This window comes from Sminthopsis crassicaudata, chromosome 2 (genome assembly GCF_048593235.1).
Source record: "Sminthopsis crassicaudata isolate SCR6 chromosome 2, ASM4859323v1, whole genome shotgun sequence".
NCBI lineage: Eukaryota > Metazoa > Chordata > Mammalia > Dasyuromorphia > Dasyuridae > Sminthopsis > Sminthopsis crassicaudata.
The window spans coordinates 439306008-439324901 of record NC_133618.1 but is presented as its reverse complement, the minus strand read 5'-3'; the positions used below and the strand labels follow the sequence as shown (position 1 = coordinate 439324901).

General features: G+C 40.6%; 1 protein-coding gene across 2 annotated transcripts in view; it reads left to right on the top strand.

Annotated features, from left to right (window-relative positions):
- GGT7 (gamma-glutamyltransferase 7) overlaps positions 1-18894 on the top strand; it is a 57180-nt gene that overhangs the window by 30445 nt on the left and 7841 nt on the right. For both annotated transcript variants that reach the window (XM_074292462.1, XM_074292461.1), the window contains exons 2-10: positions 4567-4799; positions 5255-5406; positions 6265-6382; positions 9632-9699; positions 10039-10112; positions 10292-10488; positions 11107-11194; positions 14996-15123; positions 15445-15533. In XM_074292462.1, coding sequence (XP_074148563.1) covers positions 4626-4799; positions 5255-5406; positions 6265-6382; positions 9632-9699; positions 10039-10112; positions 10292-10488; positions 11107-11194; positions 14996-15123; positions 15445-15533 — 1088 coding nt within the window. In that variant the 5' untranslated portion in view covers positions 4567-4625. The remainder of the gene's footprint in view (positions 1-4566; positions 4800-5254; positions 5407-6264; positions 6383-9631; positions 9700-10038; positions 10113-10291; positions 10489-11106; positions 11195-14995; positions 15124-15444; positions 15534-18894) is intronic.

The window sequence follows — 18894 nt, the reverse complement described above, 5'->3', positions numbered from 1 at the left end:
TTACCTTCTTACTTAACTTTACCCAATCAATTATAATAAATTTTAATTTCTAGGCTGGGAGACCAATTGAAGATTTGAAACCCACTGGAGCTTAGAACCCCTGAGCTCAGGAGATTCTCCAGCCTCAGCATCCAAATAGCTGGGTTACACCACTGTGCTCAGTTGCTTGTTAACTTCCCTTTGCAAGATAGAAATATTCTCCCTGAATGCAGAGCCTGAGTCTTTTTTTTTTTTTTGAGTCCTATTATTTTTATCATTTTTCCAGTCCCTCTAAGGACTCTTGAAAATTTGACTTCTAGAATTTTGATTCTACTTGCTTAGCATTTGCTGAAACTGGGAAACAGTTACCAACTCACCCTGTAATTCCTGCACCCTGAATTTAGCTTACTATTGTTATAACCACTTTCTTTTTCTCTGTCTGTGGGGACAACTTCACAATCCCATAGGAACACCAGAATGAATTGTGACTCTGGACTCTCTGGAGATCGACCGCCACTCCTGATCTGGGAGATTAAGTGTCTGCTCTATGTGACTTAGTCTTATGTTATATTCCTTAATAGTTTCTGTTCCAAGAACTCACTTCTTGTTTCCACTTTTTCTTGGTTCATTAACTAGCTTCTCTTATTGCGGTAAATAAATTTACCTTCAAATCACTCATATGAAAGCTATCAGTTCAGCAAGAGTGCTGTCCATGTCTTATTATAAGATTGAAATGAAGTTTTCTGTCTTTGACTGTGAATTCTGTGAAACTTTCCTCTGGGCTTCAATTTATCTTAGTCAGGAAGTTTTGGATCAGTCGGATCTCAATGCAAAGCACAGTGACTGCTGGCCAATGTCTTCACTAGGCTTTTGGAGAGATGAAGTCTTAGTTTCCAAAAAGCTGTGGCGATATCCAATTGGCCATCTCAATTTTTTTTTTTTATCCTTTTATTGAAACCATCAATGCTGCTCTTGTGGAATGTGCCTATTTAAGCAAGGGATAATAACTGACTTCCCCACCTCCAGAAGGATTATCCTACTGGCCAAACTGAATATTCATGTATTTTATGCATACATGCATAGTATCAGCAAAATGTGTGATATGCATTGACTGCATTGCAAAATATTTTGTTTATCTGATTGATATGCCAATTTATATATCTAATATTTCTAAAATACATGTAAATAAGGGGCAGGTAGGTGGCACAGTGGATAGAGTGTTGGGCCCAGAGACAGACTCTTTCTTGAGTTCAAATCCAGCCTCAGACACTGACTAGCTGTGTGTCCCAGGACAAGTCATTTAATTCTGTTTGCCTCAGTTTTCTCATCTGTAAAATGAGTTGGAAAATGGACTCATTCCAGTACCTCTGCCAGAAAAACTCCAATAATGAAGTTACAAAGGGTCAGACATAACTAAAGAATAACTGAGCAACAATAAATAATATGTTTATCATTAACAAAACTTATCTTTCAAACCAAGATTCAAAGTGATTTATTTCTCTACTGATTCCATTTTTAAAGATATGAGAGGAGGAAGATTGATGTCCCCCAGAGCACGACCACTTTGTTTTTTTGGAGGGACTTTTTTTGTAGCAATTGAGTTTAAGTGACTTTCCCAAGATCACTTGGGTAGTAACTGTCTGAGGCAAGATTTTGATTAGGTCCTCCTTCGGGCCAGGGCTGAATGCACTGTACCACCTAACTGTTCCTAACTGCTTGGTTTATGGATCAGTTCTGAACAATCAGACCCATTCTAACTCTTAGATGGTCCAATCTGGTTTAATTAGAGGGCCTAAATCTTAGTCTTGGCTCTGCCACCTGTGTGACGCTGAACAAGCCATTCTCATTCTTTCTCTCCCTTTTCCCACCCTACATCTCCGTTTTCTTAATAATATAGCGTTGAAGTAGATAATCTCCAAAGGGCAGCAAGGTGGCGCCATAGGACGAAGAAATTGCTGAACCTGGAGTCAGGAAAACTTGCAAAATTCAAATGTAGCTTCAAACTAGCTGTGTGACTCTGCTTGAGTCACTTCATCCTGTTTGCCTCGGTTTCCTAATTTGTAAAAAGAGCCAGAGAAGGAAATGACAAATTAGTCCTGTCTCTGCCAGGAAAACCCCAAACTGGTCATGGAGAGTCAGTCACAACTTAAATGATTGAACAACAGGGCTCCCCCAGATTTAAATGATACTATGATTTAGTCCCAGTTGTGAATAGAGCCACGTCTTTGACAGAGGTGGACATGAACAGAGCTGGAGAAATAAGTAAAGATACAAAAGATGGAAATAGTAATGTTGAAAGGTCTATGAAAAGGCAGATACACCATATATTGGATTTAACATATATTTTAACATGTATTGGACTACCTGCCATCTAGGGGAGGGGATGGGGAGAAGGAGGAGAAAATTTGGAACAGAAGGTTTTGCAAGGGTCAGTGTTGAAAAATTACCCATGCATATGTTTTGTAAATAAAAAGCTATAATAGAAATAAGTAAATAATAGAAAAGGCAGATATACTATTATATGGTTGGTGGCCCTGTGAATTGATACATCCATTCCAGAAAATAATTTGGATTAATGTTAGAAAAGTCATTAAAATGCTTATACTTCCTCCTGCCCTTTGTGGACTCCCCTCCTGCCACCCCAATCAAGATGGGCCAAGACAGAAAGTTTCCATATACAGTGTGACATAAAAAATTTAGTTCAAGCAAAGAATTTTGGGTTTTTTAATAGTATTTTATTTTTCCAAATACATGCAAAGATAATTTTCAACATTCACCTCTGCAAAACTTTTTTCTCCTTCCTATCGTCCTTTCCTGCCTCCCCAAGACAGCAAGCAATCTGATATAGATTAAATATGTCCAATTTCTTAAAACATATTTCCATATTTGTCATGCTGTGCACGAAAAATCAAATCAAATAGAAAAAAGCCACAAGAAAGGGGAAAAAAAAACCCATAAGCAAACAAATAAGATCAAAAAAAGATGGAAATACTATGCTTTGATCTACATTCAGCCTCTATGGTTTTTTCTCTGAATACAGATAGCACTTTCCATCCCAAGTAAGACTTGTTTTAATAGCTTAAAAGTCTCAGTTTGGTTTTAAGCTATTAAAACAAAAGTCTTAGCATGCATTATTTTGGGGATTTGGGGGATACTCTATATTTGGGAACTTTCTGAATTTGTCCTCCTTGAGGTAAATACTCAGCAGACGGATCCCTATACTGAGTTTGCCACAATATTTAGCAGTTTTTCAGGCAGCCAAAACCTGGAAACAATGGGCACTCACTGCCTGAGGAATGAATTACTGAACAAATTATAGCAAATAAATGTAATAAAATATGACTACCTTGTAAAAAACAAGGAATGTAAGTAATTCATAGACTTAGAGTTAGAAGATTTACATAAACTGACGCAGAATGAAACACAGAAACTGAAAACAAAGATCATTAAAATTATAGTGTCTGGCTTCTTTTTAGTATTCTTTTCCTTTCTACTGTTACAGTTATTGTGTATAATTTTGGCTCTAGAATGGATGAGGAAATGTAGACATATTATCTTCCTTTCTTTAGAAAGAGAGAAAAGATCTTGGATATAGAATGTTACATACACTGTCAAAAAAAACCCAGAGTGGGGCTGGAGATTAGCCCTTGAAGACTCCTCCCTTTCTGTTCCCTGGCCCTAACTGAAGGTGATGATCATTGCTCCCTAAGGACCTTCTTTTCCCAGTCAGCTGTGGTTGTAGAGAACAAGAACAAGCCCAGCCTTCTTTCTACCTTCCCCCTACTTCATCTTTTCTGTCACCTCCAGGACATTGGAGTTTTCCTTGTTGGGTTTGAGCTGGCAGAGCCTGAGGAAGCCTGGGGACTGAAGAGAAAGGCCTTTGTAATCTTGGGCTGATCATTTCTCTGTGAGTCTCAGTTTCCTCATTTGAATGAGGTGGCTGAATGGCACAATAGGCTGGAGTTAGGATTCCAGACTCAGACATATTTACTAGCTCTTTGACTCTGGGTAATCTCTTTATTTCTATCTGTCTCTGTTTCTTTAACTGTAAAATGGGGACAATAATAGCATCACCTCCCAGGTTGTTATTAGGAGCAGATGAGATAATATTTGTAAAGTACTAGCACAGAGTCTGTCACATAGTAGGTTAGGGTTAGTAGTTGTAGTAGCAGGTACAAAACAAATACTTTGTCCCTTTCAGCTCAAAATAATTCTGTGAGTTGATGACTGGATTTGGGAAAGGGGGGAGAACCCAGGACCTCTGCTTCCCAGAGGAGGAAGGAAGTGGTGGTCTGGCTCAGGGACCAACCCTGGTCTCTACCTATCTTAGAACAGAGTGCGTCAGAAAGAGACTGAAAGATGATACAGGTTAGGGATTAGAGAACTGGGGGAACCAGGGCTAGGGGAGGGAAAGACAGTCAGGAGGAAGCAGGGAAGGCAGTTGCTGGGAGGTAAGTGGAAGTATCACCCCAAGGCAGCTTGTCTGAATCCTCAAAGAGGGCTTGGGGTGGCAGGAGGAGAGTCCACAAAGGGCAGGAGGAATTCTAATATTTCCTGCCTTCTCTTCCCACTGTCACTGTCCCCCAGATCCAGACTCTTTCCTGAAGTCTGCCCGGCTACAGCAGCTACCCTCATCCTCTTCAGAGATGGGCAGCCAGGATGGGTCCCCTCTGAGGGAGACCAGCAAGGACCCCTTTGCAGCTGCAGCAGAGTGTTCCTGCCGCCAAGATGGGCTCACCGTCATTGTCACAGCCTGCCTCACCTTTGCCACTGGGGTCACAGTGGCCCTCGTCATGCAGATCTACTTTGGGGATCCTCAGGTGAGACTGGGAAGAGGCAGATTGGGGAAAAACCCAGGGAGGCCTGAAGGAGAAAAAAAGAAGTGGGAGTTGAAGGGAGAGGAGTAGGCTTTGGGTGGGGTGAGGGATCTAAATAGAGGCAGGGAACTGAGTAGGAGATTGGAAGGAAAGAGTTGGAATGCTATAATGAGGAGACCAAGAATTGGTGGAATAATCTTAGTTCAAAAGACAAAAGACTGTGTGCCCAGCCCAGCTCTATGCTCAGTCATGGAAAGATTTTAGGGGAAGAGAGAGACTTACTTTTGAGGCCGGGGTTGGGATCATTCTTGAACCCCAAACGTGGGTAGTTTTTTCCTCTGTCCCTGTCTTCAGAGTTTTACCACCTAGAATAGAGGATTAGTATGAGGGAGAGATGTTTCACAAGAATATGCTCCTGCCCCTCCCTTTAAATCTCCTTCCCCCGATTTCTCCCCCAGATCTTTCACCAAGGAGCAGTTGTCACAGATGCTGCCCATTGTACTGCCTTGGGCATCGAGGTACTGAGTAAAGGGGGCTCTTCTGTGGATGCTGCTGTGGCTGCTGCCTTGTGTGCTGGCGTTGTCGCTCCTCACAGCTCAGGCCTTGGTGGGTAAGTAACTTTCCATCTAATTTTACTCCTCAGATTCCCACAATTATCCTAGTTCCTCCCCAATTTCTAATCCTCCAGTCAGTGCCCAAGAGGGACCCAACTGCTCTCCCAAGAGTCTCTTAATCAGGCCCTCAGGTCCCTCCAATGATTCTTCATCATTATTCTCCAAATAATAATTGGGCTCTCCCAATTATCTGCCCCAGAGACCTCTGTCAGCAGCCTCCATTTCCCCGATTAGCACCCCCAAAGCCCTCCAGTTGTCTCCCCCATCCTCTTTCAGCTGATCATCCAGGGCATTCCCTTGCTTGTACACAAGCCCTGTTCGGATTCCCGGGAAGGAGGGTGGGCAGGTAGCTACTCCTCTTCAACCCTTCAGAATTTGAACTTGGTGTAAAAGCCAGCTCATTTGGGAGCTGATGTCCAGAGTCTAAAGTCTTCTCCCTTACATAAGCCAGCCCCAGGGGGTGGGAGCTAGTGCCACTTCTTCAAGACAGGTGCAGGAAATTGGCAGGCACCCAGTCTCTGGCCCCCTAGGATTGGCCCAGTGCCCTCCTCTGGCCGGTTCCTGCTAATCTGGGATTAAAATATTGGGTGACCTGGTGGGGTGAACCTCCTTGGGCCTGCTTTGGAGAGAGCCGACACCCTTCTCCCCCACCTCCCTTATTAATCTGGCCATCCCCTGCCACGTCTTAGAAGAGGGGCCAGGAGACAGTTTAGTACAGTGTGTATGTATGCGGGGGGTAACTCATGATTATTTCTCCTTGTTCTCTGATACAACTTGTTTTGGATATTGGAATATTCCCTTGTCCCTCTCTGTTTTAACATGGTGCTCCACTGCTCTCCTCCCTCCCTACCCAGGGGTGGAGTGATGCTTGTCCATGACATCCGAAGAAATGAGAGCCGCCTGATTGACTTCCGGGAGACAGCTCCTGGTGCCCTTCGAGAGGAAGCCCTACAAAGATCCTGGGAGACCAAGGTGGGGGCTGCAGGGGAGGGGCTCCCATCCCCTTCCCTTCTGTCACCGAAATCAATTTCTGAGCACTCTGTATATGCCAGGCTGCTCCACATTAACTATGTGCCATGCTACTGTGCACCTGTAGTGTACAAGGATCATGTGAGCTGATCCCACCTGGCTTCCTCCTCAATTCACATTATTCAAACCCTTTCCCTCACTATCTCCTCCTTCACTCTAATCTCAGATGAAGAAGTGTTTCTTCTCCGTGCAAAAGCCAGTTTCTTTACATGTGCATCCCTTCTTCTCTACCTGTCTTCTCTAGCAAATTATTTGCATTTTCTCTCTTATATCCAGTCTATCTGCTAGCACCTTTCCTTCTGCCTACTAACATACACATGTCTCCCCCATCCCCAAAAACAAAAACAAAAAACCCGTCACTTGATCTTATCATTCCTACCTGCCCATCAGCTCATGTCCCATATATGTCCTCTCCTTATGGCTAAACTTGAGAAAGTTATCTACATTTACTGCCTCCTCCTTCCTCTCCTCTCCCTTTCTTTAAATACTCTGTAATCTGGCTTCTGATTTCATTCAACTAAATAAACTTGCTGTCTCCAAAACTACCAATAATCTCTTAATTGCCAAATCTGATGGCCTTTTCTCAATCCTGATCTTTCTCAACCTCTGAGCAATACTTAACACCATCGATTACCTTATCCAGGATTCTCTCTCCTTTCTAAGTTTTTGTTAAATTGCTCCCTCTTGGTTTTCTTCTTTCTGCTCTTAGTCTCCTTTGCTAGTACCCTAAGTCATCTTCTTTTTCCATTACGCTCTGATTCGGTTCAGTTAGCCTCTCTGTGCAGAAGATTCTCAGATATATATACCCAACCTTCATCTCTTTCCTGAGCTATAATTACACATTTCTAAAGGTAGCTCTAGCACAACTTGAATTGGATGTGCCCAAGACATCTTAAACTCAGCGTATCCAAAATGGAACTTTATCATTTCCCCAAGTCCTCTCTTCTTCTGAATTTTCCCATTATTGTTGTTTCCCCTTTTCTCAGCTCATACAGCCATAACATTAGTTCAGGACCTCATCACTTGGACTATTGGAATAGCCTTCTGTAAGATTTTGCTTTCTCAGGCATCTCCTTATTCCAATCTACTCTCTACTAAATTACTCAATTATTTTTTTAATATTATTTTTATCTTTTTCTCAATGACATGTAAACAAAATTTTTAACATTTTTTAAAATGTTGAGCTCTAAACTTTCTCCCTTCCCCCTCTTCAAGAAGGCAAGTAATTTGATATAGATTCTATATGTCTAGTCATGCAAAAACATTTTCATAATAGCCACATTGCAAAAGAAAATGCAGACCAAATCAACTAACCAATCAACCCAGAAATAATTAAGAAAGTTAAAGGAAAAAAAGTAAGCTTTAGTCTGTACTTAGATGCTATCATTTGTGTCTCTGGATAGCATTTTTCATCATACATCTTTTAAAAAAATATCTTGAACCATTGTACTATTGAGAATAGCTAAATCATTCACAGTTGATCATCATACACTATTTTTTAATTAAAGCTTTTTCTTTTTCTTTTCTTTTCTTTACTTCCCCCCCCCCCCTGAGGCTGGGGGTTAAGTGACTTGCCTAGGGTCACACAGCTAGGAAGTGTTAAGTGTCTGAGATCATATTTGAACTCGGGTCCTCCTGAATTCAGGGCTGGTGCTCTATCCACTGCGCCACCTAGCTGCCCCCAACGCTTTTTATTTTTCAAAACATATGCATGGGCAATTCTTTAATATTAGCCCTTGCAAAACCTTGTGTTCCAATTTTCCCTCCTTTTCCTCATGCCCTCCCCTAGATGGCAAAAAGTCCAATATAAATCATCATACACTATTGCTGATACTATGTACAATGTCCTTCTGGTTCTGCTCACTTTATTAGTTCATTAGTTTATTAATGCATTAGTTCATGTAAGTCTTCCCAGGTTTTTCTTCAAGTATAATAGCATTCCATGACAATTATATACTACTACTTATTTAACCATTCCTCAATGGGTATCTCCTCAATTTCCAATACCTTGCCACCACAAAAAGACCTGCTGTAGATATTTTTGTACACATAGGTCCTTTTCCTTTTCCTTTTTAAAAAAATCCGTTTGAGATACAAATATTACATAAGTATAATCTATATCAAATTACTTGCCTTCTCAAGGAGGTGGAAGGGAAAGAATTTAGAGCTCAAATTCTGTTTTTAAAAAATTGTTTATATGTTACTGAGAAAAAGATAAAATACCTAATAGTGCTATTGCTGGATCAAAGAGTATGCACAGTTTTATAGTTCCAAATTTTTCTCCAGAAAGATTGGACTAATTCACAACTCCACCAATAAATAGTGCATTAGTATCACTACTTTTTTACATCCACATTTGTCCTTTTCAGTTTTTATCCCTTAGGCAATCTTATAGATACAAAGTGGTACCTCAGAGTTATTTTAATTAATAGTGCTTTAGGGTACTTTTCATATGTTTATAAATAGCTTTGGTATCTCCTTCTGAAAACTGCCTGTTCACACCCTTTGAGTGTGAACTCAAAGCTACTTTTGTTCTCCACTCCTATCTTTGTTATTTTTCAGCCATTTCAGTCATGTCTGATTCTTTTTGACCCCAGAGATACTGGAATAGTTTGCCATTTCCTTGTCTAGCTCATTTTACAGATGAGGAAACTGAGGCAAACAGAGTTAAGTGATTTGCCTAGGGTTACACAGCTAGTGTCAGAAGACCTATTTGAACTCAGAAAGACGAGTCTTTTTGATTCCAGGTCCAGCATTACATCCACTGCTCCACTTAGCAGCCCCTACCTTCCATCCATCCTGTATGTATGTGGTATATACCATATTGCCTCTCCTAATAGATTGTGAGTTCCTAGAACGCAGGGACTATTTTTGTCTTTCTTTGTATCCTTAGTGCTTAGCACAATGCTTGACATATTAGGAGACACTCAATAAATGCACATTGATTGCCTAAGCATACTCCTGGCTGCATTATACTTGTACATGTTTGCTGGCTAGTTACTGTATGTAGGATGAGCATTGCCCAAGCATGTGTATCTGCTATGTGCCTTATATATGCAAGCTACTGTAGAACTGATATACTGAGGAATTTTGGGGGTTCCTTGGGGCTGTGGGCTCTTTAGAGCTCAGTCTAGCCCCTCCCCTTCTAGTGACTTGGTCTCCTTTTTCCTTTGATCGCTTCATCTGACCCAGCCGGGTCTCCTTGTGGGGATCCCAGGAATGGCCAAGGGGCTGTATGAAGCTCATCAACTCTATGGAAGGTAAGTGGAAGGGTCACATCAGGGGCTTCCCCCTCACCTCTCTACCCCCTGAATATTTCATTCTTTTCATAAAGAATTATCCTGTCTTGAGTTTCCTCTTCCCATATCTGTCCCCCTCCCCATGGTCCCACTTTTGCCCCCCCACTTTCTCTTTCCCTACTCTCCTGTCTCATCTCAAATTCCTCCTCCTTTAACTTGGGCCCCAGCATCCTCGGAATCTCCTTTTTCTTCATTTCAGTTCTCATTCCTATGGGTCAGCTCCTTCTTCCATTCTCCTCCCTTGTTCTGGGGGTCTTTTCTCCTTCTCTCTCACCATGTTCTCAATCTTCTCTTCCTCAGGCTGCCCTGGTCCAAGGTTCTGGCATTCGCCTCAGCGGTAGCTCAGGACGGCTTCAATGTGACCCATGATCTTGGTCAGTCAGGGGCCTTGGAGGTGGGTGGTGAAGCTGCAAAGGGGCTGGGAAAAGAGGGCAAGAGCCTGGAGGCTTTTGTTGGCACCATGTTGGCAAGAGTGGTGAAGGGGCTCTCTGGGATCTTAGAATGGTCAGGGTGGGAGAGGCTCAAAACTGAAGGGCCTTCCCTGTGCTTTCAGCCCGGGCCATCAGAGAACAGCCTGTACCCAATGCTTCAGAGCGTTTCCGGGAGACCTTCTTTCCTGAAGGCCAGCCTTTGGTACCTGGAACATTTGTGCGGAGGCCAGACCTGGCAGCTGTTCTGAATTCTCTGGGCTCTGCAGGGGCCACAGCTTTCTATGGAGGTGGTAACCTCACTCAAGAGATGGTGTTGGAGGTGAGCATGGGACCAAGCCAGGTGGGGAGAGGTAATAGAAGCATGGATCAACAAAGCTCTGAGAGTCCAGTCATTTTACTGATAACTACATTGAAGCAGAGAGAAAGAAGGGGACTTCTCCCAGTTTGGAGCAAGTTAGTGACAGAATCAGGACTAGAACCCAGGATACCTAACACCAATCCAAGGATTTTTCCACTTCTGCACTCAGGATCAACAAAATGTCTGAGACATTTTTAAAGGCTTTAAGAGTCTTAGGGGAAAAGATCAGGGAGTCTTTGGGGAGAGAGATATGATCTTCACCAAAGTGAGGAATGAGAGAAGAGGAAACAGTCTCTTAGAAATTATAAATCTGACCCTAAAAGCACCTAAGAGGCCCCATATTTTATAGATGAGAAAATTATGAATAATACATATCAAACTCAGGTACTCCGACAGAGTCAGTGCTTTTTCTGCTGGGTCCCAATTTCTGAAACTTGGAGTGTTATTGGGGGTGGGGAGAGACTGCAGCTCCCTGCCCCTTGTAGTATCCCGGGGGGAGGGGGGGGCAGAGGGGGTGCTGGGAGAAATGTTACCTGAGGCCATCTTCCTTGTTCCCTCTGTCTTCCTCCTTGCCTGTAGGTGCAGCACCATGGTGGAGTCCTGACTGAGGAGGATTTCAGTAACTACAGTGTATTAGTGGAGAAGCCTGTGCGTGGAGTGTATCGAGGTGATCCTGCCCTTCCATACAGCATCCTTTCTCATTCTCACTCTCCTCTGTCTGGAGGCTCATGCCCACTACAGCAGAAAAAAAGCAAATCCCCAAACCCTGCGCAGGCCATTGGCTTCCTGAGGAGCCAGAGTCTGAGCTAGGGTTCAGCCAGTTTTCCCAAGTGCCCAGAGTGTCAGGATTTAGGGGGCAAGTGGGAGGGAAGAAGGCTGTTTCCTTATTTGTACCCCTTTTCTCTCTGCTATGCCACTTTTTGTTCAGTCATTTCAATCATGTTCAACTAGTTATGATTCCTATTTGTGTCTAAGATCCTGAAATGGTTTGCCGTTTCCTTCTCCAGCTCATTTACAGATTAGGAAACTGAGGCAAACAGAGTTAAATTACTTGCCCAGGGTCACCCAGCTAATAAGTATCTGAGACCACTTTTTAAAAATAATAGTTTTTTATTTTTCAAAATACATGCAAAGATAGTTCAACATTCACCCTTGCAAAACCCCGTGTTTCAAATTTTTCTCCCTCCCTCCTCACATCCCCCCTCCTCTAGAAAGTGAGGTTATATAGATTAAATATATATTAAACATGTGTAATTCTTCCAAACCTATTTCCACATTTATCATACTGCACAAGAAAAATCAGATCAAAAAAGAAAAAAAATGAGAAAGAAAAATACAAGCAAGCAACAACAAAGGTGGAAACACTATATTGTGATCTACATTCAATCTTCATAATTCTCTTTTTGGAAGTAGATGGCTCTCTCCATTATTAGTCTATTGGAATTGGCCTGAATCACCTCATTGTTGAAAAGAGCCATGTCCATCACAATCAATCATCACATAATCTTGTTAACTGTGTACTCACTTCATTTAACATCAGTTTGTATATGTCTCTCCAGGCCTTTCTGAAATCAGCTCCTTGATTATTTCTTATACAACAATAATGTTTCACAAATTCATATATCATAACTTATTCAGTCATTCCCCAACTAATGGGCAGCCACTCAGTTTCAAGTTTCTTGTGAGGCTACTTTTGAATTCAAGTCTTCTTGATTCCAAGTTCTGTCCTGTATCCACTGTACTGTCTAGCTGCCCCTTCCCAATATCATGGCCTCAGCTTGTCAAAAAACATCAGGGTAAAGAGGACTTGAGAACATAGACTGCAGAGCTGGAAGACAGCTGAAAGATAGTGTATAGTCCTCTCATTTTATAGAGAAAGCTGAAAAACAGGAGTGGAAGAAATTTGCCTAAGATTACACAGCTAGCATCCTGATTCCTGCACCAGGGCTTTGGATTCTCAGGACACAGGATGAGGTTTTGGGAAGATTGTGAAGTTTGTCTCTATCTTTTTCAACCTAACCTCTCTGTGTCAGCCACTTATTTTTCTTCTCACCCCACTGCCCCCTTCTTCCTCTTTAAGTGCCTATAAAAAACTGCTTTCATTGATATTCTTGGCCAGATCATTTCCTGGAGATAAATCATTGAACAATTTTTATTAAGCACTTAGCATATTTGCAAGTGGACAAAAAGACAAAAATTTAACAATTTGTTTTCAGAGATTAATTTAATCCTGTTGTGGATCCCCATTTAATCCTATTGTGGAATATATATATATATATGCAAAATAGATTCAAGATAGCTTTTGGGAGGAGAGACACCAGCATCTGGGGAAATCAGAAAAGGCCTTGTTATAGGAGGTAGTACTTGAATCCCCCAAATACATTTTAAAGCTATTTATTAATTCATGCCATCAGAGTAAATCTCTGGTGAAACAATTTAAATTCAAAATTTTAAAAACAATAGATTTGGTAAAAAATGAACTTTTCCATATTTTCCTTGCCTATATTTCTTAAGTTCATTTGCGTTTTGAAGAAAACTAGCAATTTAAGAGGTAAAGAGGAAGTGGCATGTGTGATGAGCAGGAAGATGGCCAACTTGACTGGATTGAAGAATGGAAGCATGATGAAAGAATATAATTTATAATAAGGCTGGATAACAAGGTCGGATCAGATTGTGAATGGCTTGAAAAATCAGAGAGAAAAATGTAATTTGATTCTAAAAGAAATGGGGAACCAATGAAGTTTATTGAATAGAGATGTGAGTGATATGGTCAGAGATATGCTCTGGTAAGAATATCCTTTTGACAGCTATGTGAAGGGTTTGGAATACAGCCACTGTTGGGTAAGAGGATAAGAATTATAATCTGTGATCTATGATAAGGAGACTGAGAAGGATTGGTCAGACAGGTAGGAGGATAAGCAAGAGTAATCTCATGAAAACCCAAAGAGGAAAGACTCCGGGAAAGGGTGGTAAAAAGTTTTAGAGACATCAGGAGAGATGAAACTTGATATGGAAACAAACAATTAAAACATCGTTTATAATGTTGGAGAGTACAATTTCAGTCGGCATTCTGACTCCAAAAGAGATGAGAGAGTCAAATGAGAGTTTTTAAGATCTAAGAACATTTTTTAGGTAGCAAGGAGGTAAGTAGTGACATAAGGAAGAATAAAAGATTAGAGAGAGAAAGGTTGAATAATTGTGGGAATAATTTGCTGAAGGAGCCAAAAAGGGATAATGGGATCAAAGATGCAAGGAGAGGTACCGGCCTTGGCAAGGAGAATGAGGGGAGGGTAACAAGGAGTTTTGAAATGTCTTCTGATATCTCAGTAACATATGAGGTGAAGTCTTCAACTGAGAGGGAGGAGAATAGTGTTATATAGGAGGAGAAAAATGAAAATTTACAATAGTTCCTGTGGGATGTCCAATAGAAAATCAATTACACAAGAGTAAAAGGGTTGCTTTGCTGTGTTGAAGGCCCCGATGGGATTAGTCATATCAGTTATATAGGTTTGATTTTCTCTCCATACCTGCCATCTTGTGCAGCTCTTGGCTATCTCTTCCCATGAGTCTGCTAGTCTTTCTCACCAAATAACTAATGCCTTTCCTCTTTTTCTCCTGATATTTCAAGGAGAGCAGTAAAGTACAAGAGGGCCCACCTATAGTCCCATGACATACGACTAGCTCATCTTTTCCTTTTACATGATTCTCCAATAACATCTTAAACTCCAGTTCTTCTTTGAAATTCCTCATTGATTACACATATCTCTCCATATGGTTCTCTGTGGTGGTTCACCTTCAGTTCTTCAGAGACGGTTGGTTGTGCTACATGTCTTACAACTTAGCCACTGTCCCCAGAAGGAAGGTTTAGAAAATATGAGCCTTTGTTTCTGGAAAAAGCTTGCATTCCTTAAAAGAGCTTGCAGTTTCCTAAAAGCAGGCTGTCCTCTCTCTCCATTTAATCCCGGAACCACGTCATTGTCCATTGTCTGTCCCAGAGATGAACACTGATGGATGAGTTCTATATGGAAGTTAGATCCCATAAAGTGGGACCCAGCCAGCATGGATCAGCCTTAGGCTTTTTCTTTGTTAAGAGACATTTTTGACTTGTCAAGTAAAGCGGTAGAGAAGGTTAGGAGTGGGGTCTGGAGAGGAATTGTCTTTGTACTAGCTTGAAGCCAGCTCTGAAAGAATGAATATCATGGATCCTTATTTCTGAAGGTTTCAAAGCCCTGGACTGGAACTTAGAAAGCCTCCTGAGTGGGAACCCCTGCTTTGCCATTGATTGTGTGATTGCCAGCAAGTCCCGTTATCTCTCTAGCCTCAATTTCCTCATCTATAAAATGGGTTCTTCAGTTTCTAAGAGCTTGGTTTTAGTTTCTTTGCCTCAGTTAAAGTTCTTTGCCCCCTTTTCTTTATGTCTAGATCTTTTCCCCTCCCCTCCTTAACCTGGCCTCTTCCCTTCTCAAAGGCCACTTGGTGCTCAGTCCCCCACCCCCTCATACGGGACCTGCTCTTATTGCTGCCCTGAACATCCTAGAGGGCTTCAACCTTACCAACCTGGTGTCCAGGGAGCAGGCTCTGCACTGGGTGGCTGAGGTATGGTTTCTCACCATTCTCCCTTGTCAGCTTCTCAGCTTCATGGTCCTGCTTTCTAGGGGGCTGGGGTCTGTGCCAGCCTCCCTCCTCCCCTGTCCTGCTCTCTCTGGGTGCTGGGGATACCAAGCAGTCCTTGGGAAGAGGGTTTGGTGCAGGGGAAGCCTTTGGGGCATGGGGTCAATAAAGGTATTTTGGGGATGGGGAAGGGAAGATCTTTGGAATTCTGAGGGGCGGGGCATGGATATTCTAGAGCTTGGGGGTCACAGGCAGAGGAGAGGTCCTGATATGCTTGGTGACTTCTGCATGCCTTTGTAAACACAGACCCTGAAGATTGCTCTGGCCTTGGCTAGCAGACTGGGAGATCCCTTCTATGATTCAACCATCTCTGAAAGCACAGAAGACATGCTCAGGTAGGGCCAAGAGATAGAAAGGGATTGGAGGTGGGAGGGCATTTTGGAGAAATGTGAGAAAGACATTTATCTGAGACTTGCCTCCTTATAATTTCTCAGAACTACACATCAACACACACATACACATCCTATTTGTATATGTGTATTTATGTATCTTTAAATCTTATAATGCTATTTGTGCAAACACTGGGAGTCCCAAAAGTCTTAGTGCAGTTTTAAGCTATTAAAACTTAAACTTTATTAAACTCTCTAAAAATTTAAACTTTAAAGGTTTTTAAAAGCTCTCTTTCTATGTACATATGTATGCACAATAAATAAACAGAAATTGTGCTAGATCCTAGGGATATAAAGTCAAAATATGAAATAATCTCAAAGAATTTACATTCCATTAAGAGAAATAACATGTACATATATAAGTATATAGATAGTAAATGCAAAATAAATGTAAAATAGGGGAAAAGGACATTAGCAGATGGAGGGAATGAAGAAAGGTTTCCTGTAGGAGGTGGTATTTGAGTTGTATTGAATTTCTATCTTATTATCTTTATTTCTTGAGTTATGGTGTTTAGGTTTTTTAACTTGTCATATAATCCTTAAGTTTTCTCTACATTTCCTGTCTTTGAGATAAATGTTTTGCTTGTGTGAATGTGTTCTTTGAATATTATTTCATTTTGCTTCTCTTCTTTTAGATTGTCCTTTACTTCTATGTATTTCCTTTCCTAATGAATTATTCTCCCTTTTGTTTTTTGGGAGGAAATTTACTGCCTTGAGTTCAAGTTTTTCCTATTCTGCCAATTATTTTTGCTATGAAGACCATATATTCTGTTTTACAATTCTTATTTTTCTTTTAAACCATTCAGGAACATCCCACTTTTGTTTCATGATGTCTTGAGTATTCATTGGGATCCCAGTCTCTAGATGTTGATTTATTTTCCTTTGTCTTACAATACTTATGCATATGTATCTGGTGGTTTGAGCTCTTTTAGAAGTCATTTCTCTGCTTTTAATATCTTCCTTGTTTATCTACTTATGCTGATTAATTGAGTTTTCTTCCTCCTGAAATCTTTGACTATTTCAACCTTTTTTCCTCTATTGTTCACTTTCTGACTCCTTCCCCTTTGATTACAATTTGTTTGGGAATTGTACCTTAAAGCTGTTTTAACCTTCTCCCATGCTGGGAAATTCAAGTTTCACCATGTTGTCTTTCCTCCAAATGACTTCTGAGGGTACAGAACTGGTTCTGACTCAAAGCTGGACTTTTCTCCTCAGGTTTGGTAGAATGCTATACATGTGTCCTGCCCTACCTAGATTCCATTTTTCCTTAGTTTTCTGACTGAGTTATGTAGCAGCACAGCTGAGCTGCTATTTTAGCCTAAGCAAGCTTTTGACTTTTGGTTTTTCATGGTACTATGAGGAGACAATTGGAGGCTTTAGTTCTGTTACAAGCCCATGGTGTTGGTTCTTAAAGCCCTGTTATTGAATCATATTGAGCAATGAGTATAGGGATGCTGAGTGACCATATTAAGGGTTAGAGATTAGTCTTATGTTCTGCTAGTGTATTGAAATGTTGTCTCATTAGGATACTTGGTGTTCTAGGCTGTGAAAAGAGCCAAAATTATTCTGTCTCTTGTACATCCTTCCTACAGTCCTCCATCTTGTTGGCATGTGACTAGAACATGTCTTATAATTATCAAGGTTATCACTGTCCTCACAATCAATTAAGCTCACAATCTAGGTATTATCTTTGATTCTTCACTCTTCCCCCCCCCCCATCCAGTTTATTGCCAACCAATCATTTCTACTTTTGTAAAATCTCTCACATATACCCTCTTCTCTCTTCAACACTGCTACTACTCAAGTGTAGAATCTTATTCCCTTAAGTATGCACTATTACAATAGCCTTCTAATTAGTCTCCTTGTTTCAAATTTCTCTCAACCCCTATCCATCTTCTACTCAGCTAACAAAGTGATCTTTTTAAGGTGCAGCTTTGACTATGTCACTCCTTCCCCATTGAATAAACTCCAGTAAATTCCTTTTGCTCCAGAATCAAATCTAAAACCCTTTGGCTTTTAGTCTTTCATAACTTATCCCATAGATTTTCAATCTTTTTACACTACAAACCCCATGTACTTCACTAATGTTACTGGCTTTCTTGCAGTTCTCTTCACCATCTCCAAGTTCTGTGCATTTTCACTATCTCCCATACTTGAAATGTTCTCTTTCATTGTCTCTGTCTTGTAGCTTTCCTAGCTTTCTTTAGATCTCAACTCAACTTCTGTTAAGAAACTCTTGACAGTCCTCCTTTTTTATTTCTTCGAAATTATCTCCACTTTATCCGTATGTCTTATTTGTATCTAATTATTTGCATGTTGACTCCCTCCATAGATCATGTATTTCTTAAGGGCAGAGACTATTTTTGCCTTTCTTTGTATACCTAGCATTTAACATGGTACCTGGCACACAGTAAGTTCTTAATAAATGCTTACTGAATTTGCCTGTGTAAAGGCATGGAAATAGGAAATGGAGGTTTTGCATGAGGAACAGAGAAAAGAACAGTTTGTCTAGACCAAAGCTTCTTTTATTTATTTATTTGTTTGCTTGTTTAAAATTTTTATTTTCCCCAGTTACATGTAAAACAATTTTTTACATTTGTTTTTAAAACTTAGTTCCAGATATTCTTCCTTACTCTCCACTCTTCCCCCCTTGAAAAGGCATGTGTGAAGTTATGCAGAACATTTCCATAAAAGTCATGCTGCAAAAGAAAACCTAGTTTTTCCTACCCCATCCCTCAAAAAAACAAAACAAAACAAAAAAAAAAACTTCAAGAAAAATAAAGTTTAAAAAAAAAAGTAGGTTTCAATCAGTTTTCAAACATTTCTTTCACTGGTTATGGATAGTATTTTCAACATACGAACTTCAAACTAGTCTTGTATCATTGTATTGCTGAAAATAGCAAAATCATTCACAGCTGATCCCACAACATTGCTATTACTTTGTAGACAGTACATTTCACTCTGCTTGAGTTCATGGAGGACTTTCCGGTTTTTTTTTTTTTTGACAACATCCTGTTCATCATTTTCCATAGAATAATAATATTTCATCATAATCACATATCACAATTTATTCAGTCATTCCCCAATTGATAAATATCCCCTCAGTTTCCAATTTTTTGTCTTGAGAAGAGAGCCAGCATTACATATTTTGAGCATCGAGGTGCCTTCTAAATTATCCATAAAACAATAAATGAAATCCTGATTTGTAGCTTTTGTCTCTTTTTAAGGTGTTAATGCTCACAGTTAAATTTAATAATTGTCCTGGAGCTGACTCCACCAATTGAAATGGAACTTAAAATGCACAGAG